The 21,464-nt window shown below is 38.7% G+C and overlaps 1 protein-coding gene across 1 annotated transcript in view; it reads right to left on the bottom strand.

The window, feature by feature from the left end:
* The window catches only part of ADAMTS20 (ADAM metallopeptidase with thrombospondin type 1 motif 20), a 107,830-nt gene that overhangs the window by 24,666 nt on the left and 61,700 nt on the right, over positions 1-21,464 (bottom strand). The window contains exons 21-28 of the mRNA XM_042469932.1: positions 18,979-19,143; positions 16,171-16,335; positions 13,656-13,778; positions 13,436-13,543; positions 11,506-11,670; positions 10,402-10,695; positions 7,275-7,436; positions 5,781-5,960 (exon numbers count right to left, since the gene is read on the bottom strand). Of these exons, the coding sequence (XP_042325866.1) occupies positions 5,781-5,960; positions 7,275-7,436; positions 10,402-10,695; positions 11,506-11,670; positions 13,436-13,543; positions 13,656-13,778; positions 16,171-16,335; positions 18,979-19,143 (1,362 nt within the window). The remainder of the gene's footprint in view (positions 1-5,780; positions 5,961-7,274; positions 7,437-10,401; positions 10,696-11,505; positions 11,671-13,435; positions 13,544-13,655; positions 13,779-16,170; positions 16,336-18,978; positions 19,144-21,464) is intronic.

The raw sequence follows: 21,464 nt of genomic DNA, 5'->3' as shown, positions 1-21,464 counted from the left end.
TTGGATTACACCTTCTAGAATCCCAGAATCAGATTGCTACTACCCCTTTAGGCTTGAGGATTACGGGAGTTGTAGTCCAAACCAGTAACTTTTATAAGCTTCCAATTTTTTTTTGCATATATTGTTTATTCAGTTTCATCATTAAATGTACTCATTTATTCATTTCATCTGAACAGAACCATGTGAAAAATTAAAAGACAGCACAGGCAATGAAATCTGGCTGGAATATCTGCAACTTCACTGTTCACTTACCACTGACCAATTTTACCAGTATAATTTGTTAAACTGTTGCACAGAGCACCAGGTGGTGCAGAGACACAGTACACCACAAAACACCATATATTAGTTGCCTGGTTCTCATAATATTTTATTTTAATTTAGTGATTAAACCTGATATCTCTCTGTCTAATTAATTTTTGTAATCAATGTTTTAGCTCTGTCCTTTTTAAAAATATATTGTAACATGCCTTTAATCCCATTGTGGGAGAAAGGCAGGATATAAAACCTGAAAATTAATAAAGATATAGAACAGACCTTAAAATAATAAGCATCAATTTGTAAAGGACACAAATTGATTACACAGTTATTGATACACAGTTTGAATAAGATATTGAATCAACTCTTGTTTCAACCTTAGATCTGTTTAGCAAATTATTATTAAACTGGTGTACTATTGCAATCCCAAGTCATCTAGCACTGCATTTTAAGTTAATTGACTCAAATAAGGTCTCTGGCTTTCTTAAGTCAGAGTACAGTATTATGCTCTGGAGCTGCATTGGGTTGACAGAATGTGGGCCAAACATGTCCAGGCGGGCCACTGGGTGACACTGCATTGTCCCACTGGCTTGTCCCCTCAGTGAAGTTGACATCATTGTGGCCTTACTGGCCAAGCAGTTCCCTGCAAGAGTCAAGCCATCACCATCACTTCTGCTGAGGTCAGAATGGGACACTCATGTGATCAATGAAGAGGGGTTATAATGACCCCTTCTTTGTTGATCAGATGGTGGGGTACCCCATTCTGAACACAGCAGAAGAGAAACCAATGGCCTAGCTCTTGCAGGTAGCTGTTTGGCCACACAATAGCAATGGCACTGAGGAGGACAGACCAGAGGAACAATGCAGTTCATGTGTAGGTCTATGGGCAGCTGGGTCACTCCTGAGCCATCTGTCCTCATGTCTAAGACACCTGAGTTCACTCCAGAATTTCCTGGAAACTCCAGACTAAACAGTATTTTCTATTAAACTGGATTAACACCTAAAAGAAGCAGATTCACCACATGTGTCAGGAGGATTCATCACACCAGATACAGGGTAAGTTTGGATTTTTGGCCAGTATAGACAAGAGTGTGTGGACAGGAGTACCACCTACATTCACTTACATAGCTATGAGTACAGCCTATATTGACTTACTGTATATACTCATGTATAAGTCTAGAAATTTTAGTCAAAAATATGATCCAAAAAACCTGGATCCACTTATACATGGGTCAATGTAAGTACTGTACTTTAACTCATATATGAGCCATCCCCTTTCTCTGAATAGAGTGGTAAAAAGTGAGAGCTTAGTCCATCCTGGGAGCACCAAAAAGGAGCATAGATCCCCTCTACTCTCTCATCCATCCAGCCTTTAGGATCAGCATAAACAGTTATGCCTGCCAGAATTTTCTAAGTTATTTGGCATCATTTTCATTTGCATCATCCTTTACATCCTTCGTTACATGCCCCTAAGTTTTACCCTCAACCTATTTATCAGTCATATCAAAAGCCACAATTTTGTCCCCAAAACCTGCCCTTAATTTATACATGAAATCAACTTATAGTTCGGTATATATGGTATTTACCAGAAAAAAATATTTCTTTTCTAGAAAAGCTTCATTTGGTTAGAAATGAACTGTCTAGTACAGTACTTAGTCTAATAAATAGTGGCAAAAGAATATACATTGCTATAATAGGAAAACAACTGTGGATTCTATAATTTTATAGTAAATTACATACTAGGCCTCACAAAGTGCAACAGTAGTTTCCTGACTCAGAATACATGTTCTAGAATAAATGTTAAGTCCACAATAAAAGCCATGACAACATCTATAGTATTCCAATCTTTAATTATTTAACAATGTTGTGACAATTTTCCCTACAACAATGACACTGAAAAAAGCAGAACATCTATTGTTACACAAAGCTTCATTCAAGGTTAATAAAACACTTCCAAAATAATGGTTAATAATGAACAAGAATTAAAAATGACAATTGTATTAATAAAAGCACACTTAATTATAAACATAGCCACAACAGTCAAGCCACAAGAACAATTATCAGACAAAAAAATCAAAGAGCAATTATTTTACACAGATATCAAATAACATCCACAGATGTAAATTAAATTATGAGACGTACATTATTGTTTATTTAGTTAATTACAAGACATTGTAACTGAAACATGGACATTTTATTTTAAACAAAACACAATCAACACATTAAACTTGCTTGAGAATTTTGGAAATGTCCATTTCACACCTCCCTCCTTTTTTAACACCATTATGCAGTACTGAAGATGAAATGTTCTGATATTTTCAGCTTCAGAAAGCTCATTCTTTTCTCCCACAGTTTTTACAAAGTTAGCAACATGTAGCAAGATTGAAGTTAGTAGATAAACCATTGAACTAGTATCAGTATTGAGGTATTCTGGTGTTTGACAAAATGCAGCAGCAGAGGAAGAGGTATAAAATTGTAGTTGGATTTGCCAGCCAAGATCCTGACTTCCCTTTTAACATAAAATACTCTTTTAAACATATAAATATTTAAAAACATTAAAAAAAGAATGGTGACACTTCCATGATGCAAAATTCTATCTTTACATTAACATGGTTGAAATAAATAATCAATTACATATATACATTTGATCTAACCCTTCCTCCTACACAAGCCAAGAGTAGATATAAGCCAACTGCTTCATGTTGAAAAGGCTTGAAACCTATGAACACATAAAAGGGCTTTCACTACCAAATAGGTCTTTAAGAGGTAGTCTGCATGGGCCAAATGGGCTGGGTTCCCCCTGGTCTTGCATTATCTAGTTTAGACAATGCAGGCTTAAAACCCTGATAGTGGGATTGGGCCCAATCCTGCCCATGCAGACACAGATAGGAAGGATCTTGTCTGACACTGGGGTAAAATAGCCCTGGTGTTACATGGGCTTTATATGAAACTCAGTGGCAAACCTAGGCTGTTCTGACATTGCCCCTGTGCTCCTTACCTTGATGGCATGTGAACCATCTGGGAAGGCCCCCCACCTGCCCCATCTTATGCAGAAACAGGGTGCCTCACTATGTGGGTACAGCCATGCACCCCATTTATGCTTCAGAGGGGGTGACTGGGGGCTTCTCAGATGGTTCACAAGCCAACAAGGTAAGGAATGGTCCTCAGCCCTGGGTCAGTGCGGGGACAACTGTCTGATAACCTGCCCAACCACACACCGACCTAGAGACTGAGTGAGCATTGGGGGCAGGATATCCTCCCCCTCTGCTCAGGCCCTACAAATAAAACTAGAAAATTGCTTAATAATGCCTGTGATTCTTGTCACCCTTAAAGTGAAACAAACAGAACGGGCTGAATCCAGAGTTAGTTGTACTTACATCCCATTGAAATCAGTGTGAAATATCAGTCATGAATAGCTGTCAATGACTTCAATAAGATCTAGATGAGATGAACAAGCTCTATATCAGAGCTTGCAAATAACCAATAATGCCATTAAGATAGATGAGAGAGATAGATAGATAGATAGATAGATAGATAGATAGATAGATAGATAGATAGATAGATGTGTGTGTGTGTGAGAGAGAGAGAGAGAGAGAGATCTCAAGTACATCTTTATTACTTTTAAATGTTTTTACATGAATGTATAAAAATAAATATTTTTGTACAACAAATACAATTTAATTGGAAAAAATATTTCTGAGGGATATGAGTTGGCCCTTTTTAGTGGATTTGGAGGATATAAAAATAATTGGCAGAGCAATATGCTGATATTGTTTGACATTACTTGTTAGTCATACTGTTAAATCAAGACCTTGACAATCAAGACAATTATTCATTAATACGTCTCCCTAACTTTTATGAGACAGAAGATAGTTTACAGTTAGCTGAAATCAGTAGAGACATTTCTTGGAGGTTCAAATTAATAAAAAAAGTAAATGTACATGTTCTAATGAAGAACAAATCTTTGATCATTCTGTGTGTTCTGGGTCTCTCCAAGACACATGGGCTAAACCAAGTGCCTTCCAGCTGCTTTGGGGGCATGGGGTTTACATGATGTATGCCCCTAAAGCAGCCAGAAGACACTCTGATGCCATCCTCTGGTCCAAAGAACCAGATTAAAAAGGAGCCATTTTAATCTGGCTCCTAGGCAGTGCATCTTGGGAGCCTGCAGTCTGCTTTGGGAGTAGGCCATGTGGTCACCATGGTCCTGTCCTGATCATGGCCCAATTGCAGCTGGAACAATCAGAGATCACTCCTTCCTGGCCATCTGCTTCACCCCTAAGTTACACTTTATTGAAGTCTCCTTCCCTCTTTGTATAAATAAAACTATTCCACTCTTGGAAGTTGTACTCCATCTTATTTGAATTTATGATTCAGACTGCTTGCCCCACTCAATGTGTTCCAGAGACTTATGTACTCTTGGGTTAATTATAGCACCATCAGTAAAGAAGTTTGTAACCATAATATCAGGAAATGATCAAGGAAAATAAATACCAGGAGGCAAGATCGGAAGTTTAAGTCTCTGCCCTATTATACAAAGAGAAGAAGCTTCCCTAGGTGTGAGTTAAATGCCTTCAAGTTAGTATCACCTTATGGCAACTTTTTGAATGAGACTTTTCCAGGACACGTTATCCGCATAGTCAGGCCTTGCAGACTCTGGGCTATAGTTTCCTTGATTGAGCCTATCCACCTGCAATGTGGTCTTCCTCTTTTCCTGCTGCCTTCTACATTCGCTAGAAGTATTGTCTTTTCTAGTGAGTCAAGCCTCCTCATGACATTATAACAACAAACCATGGTCTGTCTAAATAAGGCTATTGATAAACAGGCCATCTATCACAACTGAATACACATCTGACATCAAGGAGACACTAATTAGCATTTTTTTTCTGTCCAAGACACAGGCATGTTAACTACACACTGTATTGATGGCACAGTGTATGTTACTTAATACAAGGCCACTGATGTATATAACAAGATTTATACATTCTTTTCTATATACAAAAAATAAATATATAGACTTTGTTATAAAAGATTGTCTAACTTCTCAGTCTTCAAAACTAGTTTAGTAAATTTAATTACAAATAAACTAAGTAACTGCACTAACACAAGATTTATTGTGCTAGATGAAGCTGATTTCCAGATTTAACATAAAGGAGGACTCCAGTGCATTGTACATCTGGCTGTGGAAGAGACAGTATTTATATGCTGTCTTTTGTACTGCCACTTGCACAGTACAGTAGTTAAATCCAGGTCATCCTATTCTGCAAAGTTATTTTTTATGCTACATAAAGCATAATTTCCATTCCTATTACAGCCACTGGAAGAGTTGCCATTAAACAGCCACCTCTAGGACTTGAAGTAGGATAATAGTTACAAGGTTGGGAAGTGGATTGACTATTGAAAATATATATTACAAACTGTACACTGACACTGTGTTTAAATAAAACCTCTATGTACAATTTTATAACAAAAATGTACTGACAAGAAAGAAAGGAAAAATAATATGATAACAAACATTATCGTACCGATTTCCATGGTCCACGATGCCATGAAACTTCACTAGGACATGAATTTATATTGTTACACTGTGCTGTATTAGGAGGTTTTCCTAGTATTTCACAGCTTTGATCATTCAGCACTTGACCATTTGGAAGCTGACAGATAACTAATCGTGTCTTTATTCCATCACCACATGTTTGAGTGCACTGTAGGTAAAAAACAAAAACAAAAAAGTATTTGTACTCAGGTTTATTATGAAGACGAGTCCTTGTTATTGATCATGTTGTTGTTAGTGTTACTGAACACACTCCATATTATGCCCAACTTTCAAGGAAAGCAAAATTTGAGAAACCACCCATCAGACATAAACCGGCTTCTGCAGCTAGATTATCCACAAATAGTACAAACATAAAATTGCCACATTTGTGTTAGAAGAGACAAAACAAAAAGAAAGAAATCATAATTTTGTAGAATACTTTGAAAAAAAGTTAGAAAATGCTTTACATGAATATGGAAAAGACATACTTTGGCCATAGGTTTGCAATCTAAAAGACAAAAATGTAAGGAGTATACCATGTGATGGTAGGGCAACCCACCTCCCAGAATGCACTGTTATAGCAGGAATACTCACAGCATGGGATAATCAGGGAGGAAATGTTTGATTAAAGAGGTGGATCATTAAACTGCTGTTTATATATCAAAAAGCAACAATGACATTAATTTAATAGCCTAAAATATCTGTGGTGTCAGACCCATACATGCCTACTGTCAAGTACACCACACTGGATGTACTTAGTCCCAGAGAGGTGTGTGAAGGCCTGTACCCTCAATGGAAATCAAGACTGGATTTAAATGTAAGTGTACCTTTAAAAATAATATTAAACAGGCAAAAATGGTTAAAGTGCTGAGGTTGCCCCAACCTATCACCATTTCCTGCACATTCTCGAGCAATGGTGAATGGTTGTCTAACCCTGTGCTGCCCACCAGTGCAAGTTGCTCCTCTGAGACCAAAAACGAGGTGCCCAGCATCAGTCATGGCTGGGCACCTCACTGTGACTTCAGAGGAGCAACTTGCACTGGTGGTGACAGTGGCAGGTAACACAATGAGATGCTGTGCAGAAAACCACCCAGTGTCACTCCTAAGTCCTTTGGATTTTCTGAGAAGATCTAGAACAAAATGTAAGTTTACTTAAATTGCATTAAGGAAGGGATAGTCCAGATTTGCTTTGGGACTGATCTTCCCATGTGGAGGAAATCTGCAGTTGAATCGGGCCTTTGGCCCTACATTGGCAATACAAGGGCAGGAAGAAATTGGGTCATTTGCCCATGAAGACATGTCCTAAGTTGTCATATATTTAATACTGAATATTAAGACACTGAATACTGGCTATTGAATTGAAAGATAGGAAAGGTATGAATAAATAATCAGTGAACAAACGGATGTTATTCTAATAACTCTTAGGAACAAAACAATATTAGGCAAATAAAATGTTCTTTTTTTTTTTTACAAATCATCTTACTTCTCCCCAGCTCCCATAGTTCCATCTTGGACAGGGACCAGAATCACAATGGCTCAAGTCTGGTGGTTTCAAAGTCTCATCACAATAGCTAGTGCTTTGTCCATCCTCATCTTGGCAAACTACAACCCGACGGTGAAATCCACCAGCACAAGAACTTGAACACTAAGAAAACAACAAATGCATTACAGACTCTGTACCAGCTGCAGAATACAATATGGTGTTTTAAAAGTTCCAGAAGATTAACTATTTTGTTGTGTGCACTGCCACATAAAACAAAAGATGTACAAAACAAATCAATTTCTTTAAAGAGCAAAGAACACTGAAATGGGCCTCTTCATGGGGGAATAATTTCATAATGCACTAGTGACCTCTATGTATATGGAGTATTAATAAAAAAAACATCTAATGACACAAAGTTCCTCTGCTCCTCATGTTTCAAAACATATATATATATGAAAATTTAACTCTACTAAACTGGAGTTGGGCAAGTAGCAATGTATTCTCTTCATATACTGTAAAATGGCAAACTGTACTGCTACATCTCCTTTTTACACCCAATGGCACAATTAGGTAATTTTAGACTGTGGACTTAATAGTCCACACACAGTCTTTGGAAAGTTATGTGTGTTTATCTAGTTAGAGGAGGACACACAAGCCACTGTCATCTCCACGGCGATCTGATCCATGATTCCTAGATCTCAACAGAGGAGGCTATACATCTTGCCATCCGTGAACATGGGGTTGGGGGAGTGGGTATATGTGTAGCTCCCCATCCCATAGCTCGGAGCAATAAAGATTTGTACCTGACCTAAATATTGTGATTTCAACAGAACAGGGTCTCTTTAGAAGAGGAAAACAAAAAGGGTGGCAAAAGAGGAGGAAGACAGGACAGCAGGGAAAGGTGGTAGAGGTACACAGCTTTTAAATGAAGGGAATAGGGAGGACTATCTCATTAAAAATTGTGCAACAATTATTTACATTCACATGGCAACAGTAATCTGCCAGAGAGTGCTGGGCTGAGTGAGTGTTGCTGCCTTCCTTCCACCTGGGCTCCACCCATGCCTCAGCTCCTGGACTTAAGGAGGAATCTTGTCTCTCCCCCCCCCCCCTTTTTTTTCCCCCCTTTTTCTTTTTTGTATAGTCTATACTGTTTTTTAGGATTGAGACGGGTGGGGGGGGTGGAGAATAAGGATTTTTTTTTCTCTCTTCACTTGTTTTTATTCTAATTGTTATGCATTTTGCTTTGTTAACTTTACTGTTGTTATAATTACCATGTATTTTTGTTGCGATTTGAACCTGTGTTGAGGGACTGGGAAGGGGTTAATTATGAATTTCATTAGATGTAATGTTTTTATTTTCTTTGATTGCCATTATATTTCTTAAATTGCTATTGTATTAGTTGAAATTGTATTGTTAAATTGCTATTGTATTTGTTAAATTTGTTTGATTGCTATTGTATTTGTATTTTTATTGTAATTTTTATATTGTATTTCCTCATTGCTGTTAGCCACCCAGATTCCCCGTGATTGGGCAGGATACAAATAAATTATTATTATTATTATTATTATTATTATTATTATTATTATTATTATATTAATTAGGTATGTAAAGAATATTCCCAAATTGTCTTTGGTGAGGAAGTGTCTCAAGTTATCAAGACAGCCACTTTTGTCTCCATTCGGGGCATGGGCAGGGAATGCATGCTAAACTGTCAGTAAGGTGTCGCTATGCCAGCACTGGCCCTAACCCGTCCCCAAGCCAGGCTGAGGCATGTGAATTCTGTTCAGCTGGAAGCTTTCCAGCTGAGCAAAATTCACACACTTCAGTCCAGCTTGGGGACTGGCTATAGTCAGCGATGGCATGGAGATGCCTTGCCGACAGGCGGGGTGTTTAGATGATATACGACGTGAAACCAGGTGGAAAGCAAAATGAAACCATCCTCCAAAGATAAAAACTGTTGCAAAAAGAAGCTGGGATACTCTGACTCAAGGCAGAAAATGTGTATCATTGCGCCAGCACCAGTATAGGATTCTGGCAAGGTAAAAATGTGATCACCAATAATTCAATGGATGTAATTACAACATACATAAACCAGACAGTACAACAGGGGGACATGAGGTGAAGGGGGTGAAGGGGACATGTATGGGGGTCCTTCATGATTCTGCTTTGTCAATCTATCATTGGGCACACAGATGCACTGATGCACTATAGAAGTAGTGCATGACATGTACAACTGTGTGGACAGTCATAGGGGCAGACATCCAATGGTATGGCTTCTGGGATGGAAGAGGGAGGTAGCTGGGTCACAGGTGGTGTGTTTGTGCAATGGTGTGCAAGCTTTGTCAGAGGCAGCATACAAAAAATAACCATGCAGCGCAGCTTGATGCTACATGATACGGACAGCCCGTAGGTTGTTTCACCAGCCTTGGGAGTGTGCCATGCAACAACATGGTTTCAACCAGCTTTCAGAAAACCTGGGATCAGGCCACTTCTTCCTGCCCATTTGTTCTGACCCTATGAAATGTATGTGAAAAAATCGTATCTTGCACACAAAAATGTTTTTCTTCTCATCATGAAAAACAATCATGACATTCATGTCAAAAAAGCCCTGAAACATGAAATATGAGCAGAAAGAAAGAAAGATTTGTAATCTTGCCCAGGAGAAAGAAAACTTTGTCACTTTGTCACGTTAAGATACATACGTGCAAACAATGTATGTTAAACAATTATTCTGTCACTGTCCTTAAGCCTCTGCCCACCCTTTTAAGAAGCCACTTGGAACATAGTTCAAGACCTGCTAAAGGATAATTCTTAAGAAAAACTAGGTGTTTTTTCAAAATTTCTGATATATAACATCTGACTTCAAACTAACTAAGGAGCCCTGGTGGCACAGTGGTTAAACAATTCTGTGTGTTCAATGCCAAAGGGCTCCAGTTAATCTGGCCTTCCATCCTTTCCTAGGTCTCTAAAATGAATACCCAGCTTGCTGGGGATAATTGGCTTACACATTGTAAACTACTTAGAGAGTGCTTAGTTCACTATGAAGTGGTACAAAAATGTAAATGCTATTGCTATTGCTAATGTTTCCACAAAGATACAGATAGGTAACAGATAATAATTGACTTACTGCTCCCCATGGACCTGTTCTCCATTGACTTCCTTGAGGAGAAGAGTGCTGGTTCCTTGAGTTTACATTGCCATGTGAAGGATGCACCTTGTGAACTGGAGGATAATCCCGATGGCTTGGATGTTCATGTATATCCAGAACATGACGATAATCTGGCTGGCAGGGTGGCATGTTACATTCTTGTTCTTTTGCAGGGTGGCCTTCGGGATCACAGTAATTCTCATCAATTTGTTGATGGTGGTTGACACAGACAACTTCCCTTGTTACTATTCCATTACCACATGTAACTGTGCACTGACCAAAAATTAACCCAACATTTATGTGACACAACAAAACATGAAAAATTGATAACCAATGAAAACTATTTTTTAATTGCTATTAACAAATACGGGATGAGAATCCCTTATCCAAAAGGCTTGAGATTGGAAATATTTTCAATTTTGGATTTACAGTCAGCCCTCCATCCATGGATTTTTATCCACGTATTCAAGAATCCATGGCTTAAAAATATTCCCCCAAAAATGTAAATTCCAAATAGCAAACCTTGATTTTGCTATTTTATACAAGGGACACCATTTTCCTAACCACAGTATTTAATGGGACTCGAGTATCCACAGATTTTGGTATCCACAGTGGGTCCTGGAACCAAATCCCAGTGGATAACAAAGGCCTACTGTATTTTTTTAAAGACCTATATTTGCATAAATGTACATAATGGTGTATCTTGGAGATGGGATGCAAGTTTAAACACAAAATTAATTTATCTTACATATGCACCTTATACACATAGCCTGAAGGTAATTTTATACAATCCTTTTAATAATTTTATGCATGAAACAAAGTTTGTGTTTATTGAACCATCAGAAAGAAAAGATGTCACTATCTCAGCCAGCCATGAAAAAAAGTTTTAGATTTTAGAGTATTTCAGAATTCTGGATAAGGGGGACTCAGCCTATATATACATGTGAGAAACAAATGCCAAAATAGTCTATGCAAGCCTTTTCAGAAATTAACTTAGCAAACTGCTTTTGGACTTAGGCATACATCTGGTTTCTAGTATAATAAAGGAAAATAAAAATGTAATTTAAAAAATCCAATATTTACAGGTGACCAGCTTCCAGCCTGCCAAACACCACATGGACTAAAGCAGCTCGAAAGCTCTTCTGGTCTAGGTAAATGGACACAAAACAATTCTTCTGCTACTCTCCCAAGTCCATCTCGACAGCTTACATAGCGAGCACGGTTTCCCCTTCCACAAGATGCGGAACACTGCAAAACACATCCAAACACTTGTAAAACTTCTATGCAGGTTCATCTCTTTAGCTAAGATGTTAAGTGATGTTATAAGTTAGAGGCTGGTTTTTTGTTTTTTTAAAATAATTTCCCATTATTCATTACGGTATTTGAAAAATAATTTCCTTTCATTATTCATTACTATATTGAAAATGTAATTAATGACATTGCTTGTATTGCATATTATTCTTCCTACCTTTTTTTAGAAAAGAAGTTCCCCATTGGACTGATAGAATGATTCTAAAAATGGAAGGTTTCCACCAGAATGCCTTTATAATGTTTTAAAATTACTTATTTTAAAAGTAATTGAAGAAACTAGAAAACATTATTCATTACATCATTAACTTCTTTACATTTACTATGTTACTTTTGTAATATAACTTCACTGTACTTTTGTTGTCCTGATATACACTGTCTAGTTACATGTTACTATGTTACTTGAGACTTATTATTTTCAAGCTCTGGTTAGAATGTGCAAACGTGTCAATTGACCATATGTCATCTGATTGTGAATATTGGCAGATACTCCATAAAGCCAAGAATGCCACTTTGGATTGTCAGCTTACCCTTCTTTTCTTTTCCCCCATCATATTGCAACGTGTTACAAAGGCAGGAGTGTAGGCCACTTGCCTTCAAGACTTTCTATGGTCAGGCAAGTCAATCATAACAGCAAAACGTTTCCAGATTAATCTAACAGATTTTTAAATTGTGAATTGTAAATGTTGAATTTTATTTGTGGATTGTTTTACTATGTGTACATTTTATTTGTCCTTTTAAATTGATGTGTGTTTTAACAAGTGTTTTAACTGATAGTTGTTTCTTAATTATTCTTGTCCCCCACCTTGATCCATAGGGAGAGGCAGGTAAGAAATCATCATCATCAGCAGCAGATGTGTCAAAATTAACCTCCATAAGATTCCACAGTCACTAGTTATACAGACTAAGGAACTGCAGAGTAAAGCACAACCCTGACTCAGCTACGCCTGAAACTAATGGGCCAAAAGTGCTACCTTTGGGCTGATCCAGAGGCATGGCATTCAAAGAACACATGTCCCCAGATTGGGCTGAAGTTGTGCTGCAGCCGCATAAGGCAGCCCAAACCACTGCTTACCGGTAAAAAAAATTCCTTGCAACCGGTCCGTTGTCGACCATGGCTGCAGCCAGCTTTGGGACTATTGCGTCTAGTCGCCATTTTCCCATGCTGCTCAGGGCTCACTCATTGCTGGAGCAGCCAGATGCCGCTCCAAGCTGCCCAATATAAAGTCAGGAAAAAAACTATTTAGCCTATTTATCCCCAAAGCATTTTATTAAAGAAGGGGGTGATGGAAGAGAATTGCAATGGAAAAGAGGGGGTACAGGGCTTGGCCAGAAATCATAGACCAAGTCCTGAGTCCCCTGAAGTGTTGTCCATCTGTACATCAATGCCAAAGGCTAAAGCATCCCATCCTTCTTGCCCATGCCTGAAAATTCTCTTTTGCCATAACAAAGAGGAACAACCAAAAATCAGTTGTCAGAAACATACGCCAATGCTTCAATGGCCAAGAAAAAAAATGGTCTAAATTATTAGCTGGGAAAAAAGGGATGGAGGTTTTCAACTCTTTATCTTATCGAGGGTAAATCAAACTTAAAATCAGCTTCCAGCCTCCAATTTATTTTTTTGAAGTAAAGAAAATTTTGACATTTAATTAAATTACAGTTTATTTTATTGTTGACCTATCATCCTTCTTGCAATATTACTCACTGGTGTCCATGATCCGTATCTCCACTGAATCACTTTGTCAGTCTGGATGATGGAAACTGAAGTTGGCCATGGCTTAATGGGTTCTGGACAAGATGGCATCTCACATTCCTTGTGGGGGAAAGTGCATTTCAGAAACCTTAGAGAAGGCAAGACGGGAAGGGTAGAAAGACATTCACTTCAATTCTGAGTAATCCCTTTCTTTACTTTTTTATTTGCTTACCTGGCTGTCTCTTGGCTGTGTAGCAGCACTGCACTCTCTATCATCATCCAAAATAGTTCCATAAATGCTAGCAACACATTTGACTGCACGCACTTGGTATCCATGGCCACATGTAACAGAGCACTAGACATAAAACATTGGAATAGAAAAGCCTTAAGCACAGTATTCACTCTTAGCTCAATTGGCACAGACAAGACAGGTATCCAATAAGGAAAGCAACGAGAAATTCATCCCTTTCAGCTTTTGTAGTAAAGCATGTCACTTTTAATTTCTACATCAGCTTTTCATGCCGCTTTGGAAATTTCTAATAGTGGTTTTCAAAGCTCTCAATTATCGTGCCCTCACTACATTCTCTCCCATCTACTAATTATCACTAATTTTACCCTACCAAGCTCTCTTGACATCAACTTTCCTTCCAAATCAGTCATTATGCATTCTCAGCCATTCTACTAAATCTTTTTACCTTCTTTAACACAGTGCTTCTCAAACTATTTGTTATGGGAAACTTGATTTTTTTTAATGTGCCAAGGAATTGTACCACATTTTTGCCCCTTGGCACATTAAAACTGTTTCTGTCTTTCCTGTAATGGTCCATGGTTCACCACTTTAAGTAGCATTGCTCTGGCATTTCTATGGTTTATACATTTAAATAGCTTGTAGAAGATACAGTACTGGAGACCAATGGGAATGAAGTTGCTTTTAGTATATATACTCATGTATAAGCCTAGAAATTTAGGTCAAAACATTGATCCAAAAAACATGAGTCAGCTTATTTATGGGTCAATGTGAGTACTGTACTTTAACTTTTTTTTTTTAAAGAACTATCCCCTGGTGAAATGCAAGAATATAATCTGTACTGGAAGCACTGCCCCCTCTGTTGTCTCATTCATCCAGCCTTTAATTTGAGCCCAAAGTTATGCCTGCTGGAATTTTATTATTATTATTATAATTTTGTACGTTCTTTGGCATTGTTTTCCTTTACTTCATTCTTTATATCATTTGTTAATATCCCTAAATTTTACCCTTGACTTATCCGTGGATCATCTCAAAATCCGTAATTTTGACCCCAAAACCTGCCCTCGATTTATACATGAGGTCGATTTATAGTTGAGTATATACGGTACTTTTTACTTTATATTGTAAATTACTGTGGGACATAAATTAAGTACCGTATATACTTGACTATAAGTCAAGAAATTTATGCCCCAAAATGGACTCCAAAATCATGGGAAGTTTTATATATGGGGCAATAAGTTAATACTGCTTATAAGGTTCCTAAAAAAGTGCCCACCTTCCTCTGTAACCACAGATCTTTATACAGCTCCCCGTTTGAGTCCCTGCATGCTCTCTCTCTCTCTCTCTCTCTCTGTGCGTGTGTGTGCTATCCCTCAGCCTTCCCTCACAGCCAAAGCTAACAAACAGCTGCTGAGGCAAGGGACAGAGAAAGAGAGAGAGAGAGAGAGAGAGAGAGAGAGAGTATGCCCAGGCTTGTACCCTGTTTTGCAAGCCACAGGCCTTGGAAATCCTGGGGGTGAAGGGAAAAGAGAGAGAGAGAGAGAGAGAAGTCTGCCTCCCCCCTTTGCAAGCCATGAGCTTTGGAAATCCTGTGGGTAAAGGGAAGATGATAGATTAGATAGATAGATAGATAGATAGATAGATAGATAGATAGATAGATAGAGAGAGAGAGAGAGAGAGATGCCCTCCCCTTGCAAGCCATGAGCCTTGGAAATCCTGGGGTGAAGAGAAGAGGGGGGGTCTGTTCCCCCTTATAGAAGCCATGAGCCTTGGAAATCCTGGGGGTGAAGGGAAGAGAGAGAGAGAGAGAGAAAGAGAGAGAGAGAAGTCTGCCCCCCCTTTGCAAGCCATGAGCCTTGAAAATCCTGGGGTGAAGAGAAGAGAGGGTGGGTCTGTTCCCTCTTTTGCAAGCCACGAGCCTTGGAAATCCTGGTGGTGAAGGGCAGAGAGAGAGAGCTTTCTACCCTGTTTTGCAAGCCATGAGCCTTGGAGATGCTTCTGGTGAAGGGGAGAGGGAGATGGAGAGAGAGGGAGAGTCGAGGTTTGTTTCCTCATTTTCCATGCCAAGACTGTAACCCTTGGGAGAGGTCCAGAGAAGGAGATGTAGGGAAGGAAGTGGTGCTTTGTTTCCCCCTTTAGATCTTTTGTAACATGACCCAGTGTTTGACCCTCAACTTATCCACAGGTCATATCAAAATCCATGATTTTGGCTCCAAAAACTGCCTTCAACTTATACATGAGGTCGACTTATACATGAGTATATACAGTATGTGTATTTATAGTTATAGATATATAAAAAAGAAAGAAAGAATAAGCTTCCACGTTGCTAGTTGTCATTCTTCCATCTACCCATCAGAGGCTTCATTGCAGCCTTTTAAAGTCATTCTTCTGCAAATCCTTTTCCAAGTAGCACTAATCTCATTATATTTACATCTCCACTGACAAAGGAATGAAATGGATCACCACAAAATATTTCAGGAAAAAAAATATATGTACTCACATCTCCCCAGGGACCCACTTGCCACACTGCACATTCCTTAAGTTCACATGATCTCACAGATTCTGGTACAGAGTTTGGATTGCAGAAGACATCTTCTAGCTGGTCATCATTCAGTTGACACCATACTTGTCTATGCCTTGTTCCTTTCCCACAAGTCACAGGACACTGCACAGTCAAGCATGAGATATTGCAAATGAATTTTAGCATCAGTTCATTGATGCCATCTTTATGTCACCACTTTCTTTAACAAGGCTAAAAGCACCCTTCAATATATTTTGTTAACATTCATGTAATTAGAAAATACAGATGTTAATAAAAATTTATCATAAAATTCTAATAGATTGTTCACACCAAAGGTAAAACTTATGATCATGGTATGACCTTCTAAATAACAAGGTTTGCATTGCTTCTTCTTCTTTTTTAATTGGGGGTTTGGCATCAAAAGACCAGTGCACAAAAGCATCCAACTGTGAGTTATATCTTGTTCCTCCGAAACCACTGATTCCTCCCTCCCTCCCCCTCTCTCTCTCTCTCTCTCTCACACACACACACACACACACACACACTAATCTTTCCCCTGTGGAGTCCTTTTCAGTTTAATTTTGTAACAAACCTTTCTGTAGAAAAAGACTCATGTGGTCGTAAAGAAATCAAGAGTTGTGAACCAAGACCTACATCCAATTGCTAGTCCTAACAAGAGTAGAATAAACAGGATTTATGTAGGTGTTCACTTATCACTCTGTAAAATGACTCAGTGGGTTTACTCTAGATAATATTAGCAATTGAATTTAGGCCAGTGAACACTATTTGTTGTGCCTTGATACTTGTATGTTGTTGAGTCTATTCATCTGTCATGTCCTTTGTTATGCTGATGGCCCTATGCACCAAAAAGAAGGAACTTTTGTAAGGAAAATTACTTACTGTTTTAAACTTTTAATGTGCTTTTCAGCTCTCTCTTCACTACAACAAATATGGAAAACAAAACAATGGCCTACAGGTGAGAAAAGCTGAATATACATTTTAATCTTCAAGAAAGGAGACACCAGGGATTTCCGTAACCACAGAACCATTTGCATAAATTTCAGACATAAGCATAGTGATGCTCAAAATTCTACAACCAAGACTATTAACATATATGGAGTGAGAAATACCAGATATCCAAGGTGGGTTCAGGAAAGGAAAAGACACTACAGATCAAACTGCAAATGTATGTTGGATAATGGAGTGCAGCAAAGAATTTCAGGGGGGGGGGAATATAACCCTGTTCATTATAGACTATAGCAAAGCCTTTGATTGTGAAAAAAAAACTATGGATGGCTCTTAAATAAATGGGTGTGTCATAACATTTGATAATGTTGCGACAAGAGGCTATCAGGACAGAATAGAAGGAGATGGACTAGTTTGCACTTTGCAAGAGATCAGGCAGGGTTGCAATTTTTCACTGTTTAACTTGTATACTGAAGATATCATACATAAAACATGATTAGATTCACGAGGAAAAGTTGGCAGAAAGAATATCAACAATTTAAGATATACAGATGACATCATACTACTAGCAGAAAATGGCAAAGGCTGATGTTTACTGAAGAAAGTCAAGGAAGAAAATACAAAGGCAGGTTTAATAAAGTTTAATAAAACAAAAATTATGATCACAGATGATTTGCATAAGTTTAAAGTAGAAGTTGAAGACATTGGAAGAGTTAAAGATTTTCCATAATTTGTCTCAGTCATTCATCAGAATGGAGACCGCAGTCAGGAAATCAAAAGACTGGAATGTGAAAGGGCAGCTATGAAGGAACTAGACAAGATTCTGTGGTGTAAACATTAAAGTTAGTATGGCTCATGCCATTGTATTTCCAATTTCTATGTATAGTTGTGAAAGTTGGACAGTGAAGAAAGCTGGTAGGAAGAAAATCAACTCATGTAAAATGTGGAGCTCAAGGAGAGTTCTGCTGATACTATGGACTGCTAAAAAGACAAATAAATGGTCCTGAACTCTCCCTAGAAGCCAAAATGACTAAACTGAGACTGTGGTACTTTGGAAATATTATGAGAAGACATGACTTCCCAGTAAAGACAACAATTCTTGAGAAGCTAGAAAGCAATAAGAAAAGAGGAAGAAAGATGCAATCAAGAAAGCCATGGCTCTGAATCTGTAAGATGTGAGCAGGGCTGTTGATGATATGGCGACTTAGACATCTCTCATTCATAGGGTTGCCATAGGCTGAAGTTGACGGCAGTTAGCAACAATAACATAATCAACAGAATTAGGAAATAACAATTCCTGTATATACTATACACATATACAACTATCTATTTTCATGAAATAGATATTTTGTTATTTAAAAAGTACATTTCAATTTCTTTCTACAAAAAAGATTTTTAAAAACCTTGCCCCCGCCCCCCACAGCTACATCATCTTAGAAATATGATAGCTCTAAACCCACAGTTGGATGCTTCTTTTGCCAATTAAAGGCACTTCTTTGTGCATCTTTTATTCAATTTCTGAATAAAGAACTCAGAATGAAACATGTGATAGGGACTATTTAGGCCACATGTGGACAATTGACAGCAGGTTTTCTGCCTTGCTTAAAAAAAATACAAAAACAACAAAACCTCTGAAAAGGCTTTAATTCGTACAAAATTTGCAATATTGTTCATTAAGATTGGGTAGACAGTGTGCCCTTCTTTTTTTTAAAAAAAATGGATACCATGTCTCACACATGTTGAACCAGAAAAATGTAAAAGCTTTGTAAACTATACAAATTTAAAATGTATTTCAAAGTAAGAGAAGAATCCAACTATCACCTCACTCCAGTCACTAGCAATCCATTGGGGACAGAAGAACTCATTACAGCTCTGAGTAACAATCTTTGGAAGTTCATGGCATTCCGTGTCTGCAAGCCGACGGCCAAAGTTGTTCATACAAAAAGATTCTCTTTTTCTCACACCTCGTCCACAACTCCGAGAACACTGATTATTGAAAAAACGCAACCCAGAGAAGGACAAAAATAATGTGATCATTATAAAATAAGCAGAATATAATATCAATAGAGATCAAGGAATAGATACACAGATCAATTTTTATACATCTACACATCAAAGCTGGCCCCTGGCATAAGCTGCCTAAGATGAAGCATGAAATGGCACCCTCTTCATTCACCTCAACTGGGCTTTCAGCAGTGGTGAAAGTGTCCTCCATCGCACAGGGACGTAGCCAGCCAGTTTTTTAGGAAGGGGGGGTCCAGACTAAGTGCCACCATTATAATGGGGCTTGGGTGTGGCAGGGCAGCAGCACACATCATTCATTTTTCTAATGGAAGGGGGGTCCAGCTATGTCCCTGAACAATGTAATGCTTATGTCAGTTATTATTATACAGCGCGCCTGCGCATACGCGGGCGCGCCATACGCAGCCCTGAGTATATGCGCTCAAGCCGCAGGGCATGCACGGGGCGGAAGGGGCGGCGCGTCCCATTCAATTGAATGGGCGTGCACGCCTGTTGCGCCCCGCGCGCTCCCGTGCCGCCGCGCATGAGCCCCATTGTTTCCAATGGGGCTCGAGCATAGGCGGAATTCGCCTTACGCGGCGGGATCCGGAATGGATCCCCCACGTAAGGCAAGGACGGACTGTATATTAAAACGTAAAACTAACTTAGCCTCTCATTGACCAGTTGACAAACCAGTATATTTTATTACACTATAGATTTACACTTTTATTGTAATTGTGAGTACAGTAATAAAAGACTTCAAAAGATTAAAATATAATTCTTCCACTACAAATAATTTTATTTCTATATGCCAATTTGACAACTTTCACTTCTTTTCCTATAATGAAGTTGTGATACATTTAATGTGCTTACCTCTTTTAGTTTGCTGTCAGAACTTATTTTCTTTCTGATCACAAACACATCCATCTTGAACACTCAATATAAAAACTGTTAAACTATTTTAATATCACATCGCTCAGAAAAACATACGATGTGGTTATGCAACAAACATGGCAGGTCAGCAATAATGCACTGGATATCATTAAAACATAAACAAGACAGTCCAACAGGCCATCAGGCCAAGGGATGAAGAGGGGAAAGATGTATGTCCACAAGTGGAATTCCTGGCTGCAGTGTGTGTTTGTACCATACAGTTCCCAGAATTCCCTAGCACTGAGCCAGCCAGGGCAGTCTCAAAGCAGTCTCAAAGTAGATTATTGCTGCAGGTTGGCTTAATAAAGTTACTGCAAATGTATGGGTTTTGGTATTTGTCATGTAAGACCCACAAGGTAAAATTTGTTGTAGTGGTTTGAGTGTTGGACTATGACTCTGAAGTCTGGAGACCAGGGTTTGATTTCCACCTCAGCCATGAAACCCAGTGTGTGACCTTGGGGAGTAAGTCACACTCTCTCAGCTTCAGAGGAAGGCAATGGCACAGCTCTTCTGAACAAATCTTGCCAAGAAAACCCCAGGATAGGTTCATTTTAGGGTTGTCATAAGTTGGAAAGGGCTTGAAGGCACACAACAACAACAACCACCCAGATCACAATGCACTGTAATGGAACTATATTCTGTTTTAACTTTAGCAGTGGCAACACTGTGAGCTACTACATTGTAGAAATAATGCAGTTTGACACCACTTTTAACTTCCAGGGCTACTAAAAAAAACAACCCCAAACCCCTGGGATTTGTAGTTTTGTGAGGCACCAGTACTCTTTTAGAAAGGAAAAAAATGCTTGTAAAAATACAAATCCCAGGATTCCACAGAATTGAGCAACAACACTTAAAGTGGTGTCAAAGGGTATTATATCAACAGTGTAGATTCCCCCATGCTATAGAATTGTGGGCTTTGCAGTTTGGTGAGGGGCATTTGGAAAGCTCAGCCAGAGATAGAGAGATGGGGGAGGTCACTGAACTACAACACCCATAATCCCACAGCACGTTGCCATGGCAATCACTCTACAACAGCCTAGTATGATAAAGTACTCAAGTTGCAGAGTTGGAGTGGAAGCCAGACTCCTATGGAAACGAAAGGGAAAGAGCTTGCTTTGTCTTTCCCCCTTTCCCTCTCCGAGCTCCGTGGTTTTAATGGAGAGGAGGAGGGGGGGAAGAAGGAGCTTGAATGCCCCCAGGCCTGAAGGGGGGGGACCAGACCCCCCAAACCCCCCCTCTAGCTATGTCCTTGCATCGTACCTGACAAAGGATAGTATAGGGACCTACAGTCAACCCTATTATATATATATATATATATATATATATATATATATATATATATACACACACACACACACACACACACACATATA

Source organism: Sceloporus undulatus, chromosome 5, assembly GCF_019175285.1.
Source record: "Sceloporus undulatus isolate JIND9_A2432 ecotype Alabama chromosome 5, SceUnd_v1.1, whole genome shotgun sequence".
NCBI classification, from domain to species: domain Eukaryota; kingdom Metazoa; phylum Chordata; class Lepidosauria; order Squamata; family Phrynosomatidae; genus Sceloporus; species Sceloporus undulatus.
This window is presented reverse-complemented; position numbering and strand designations above follow the sequence as displayed.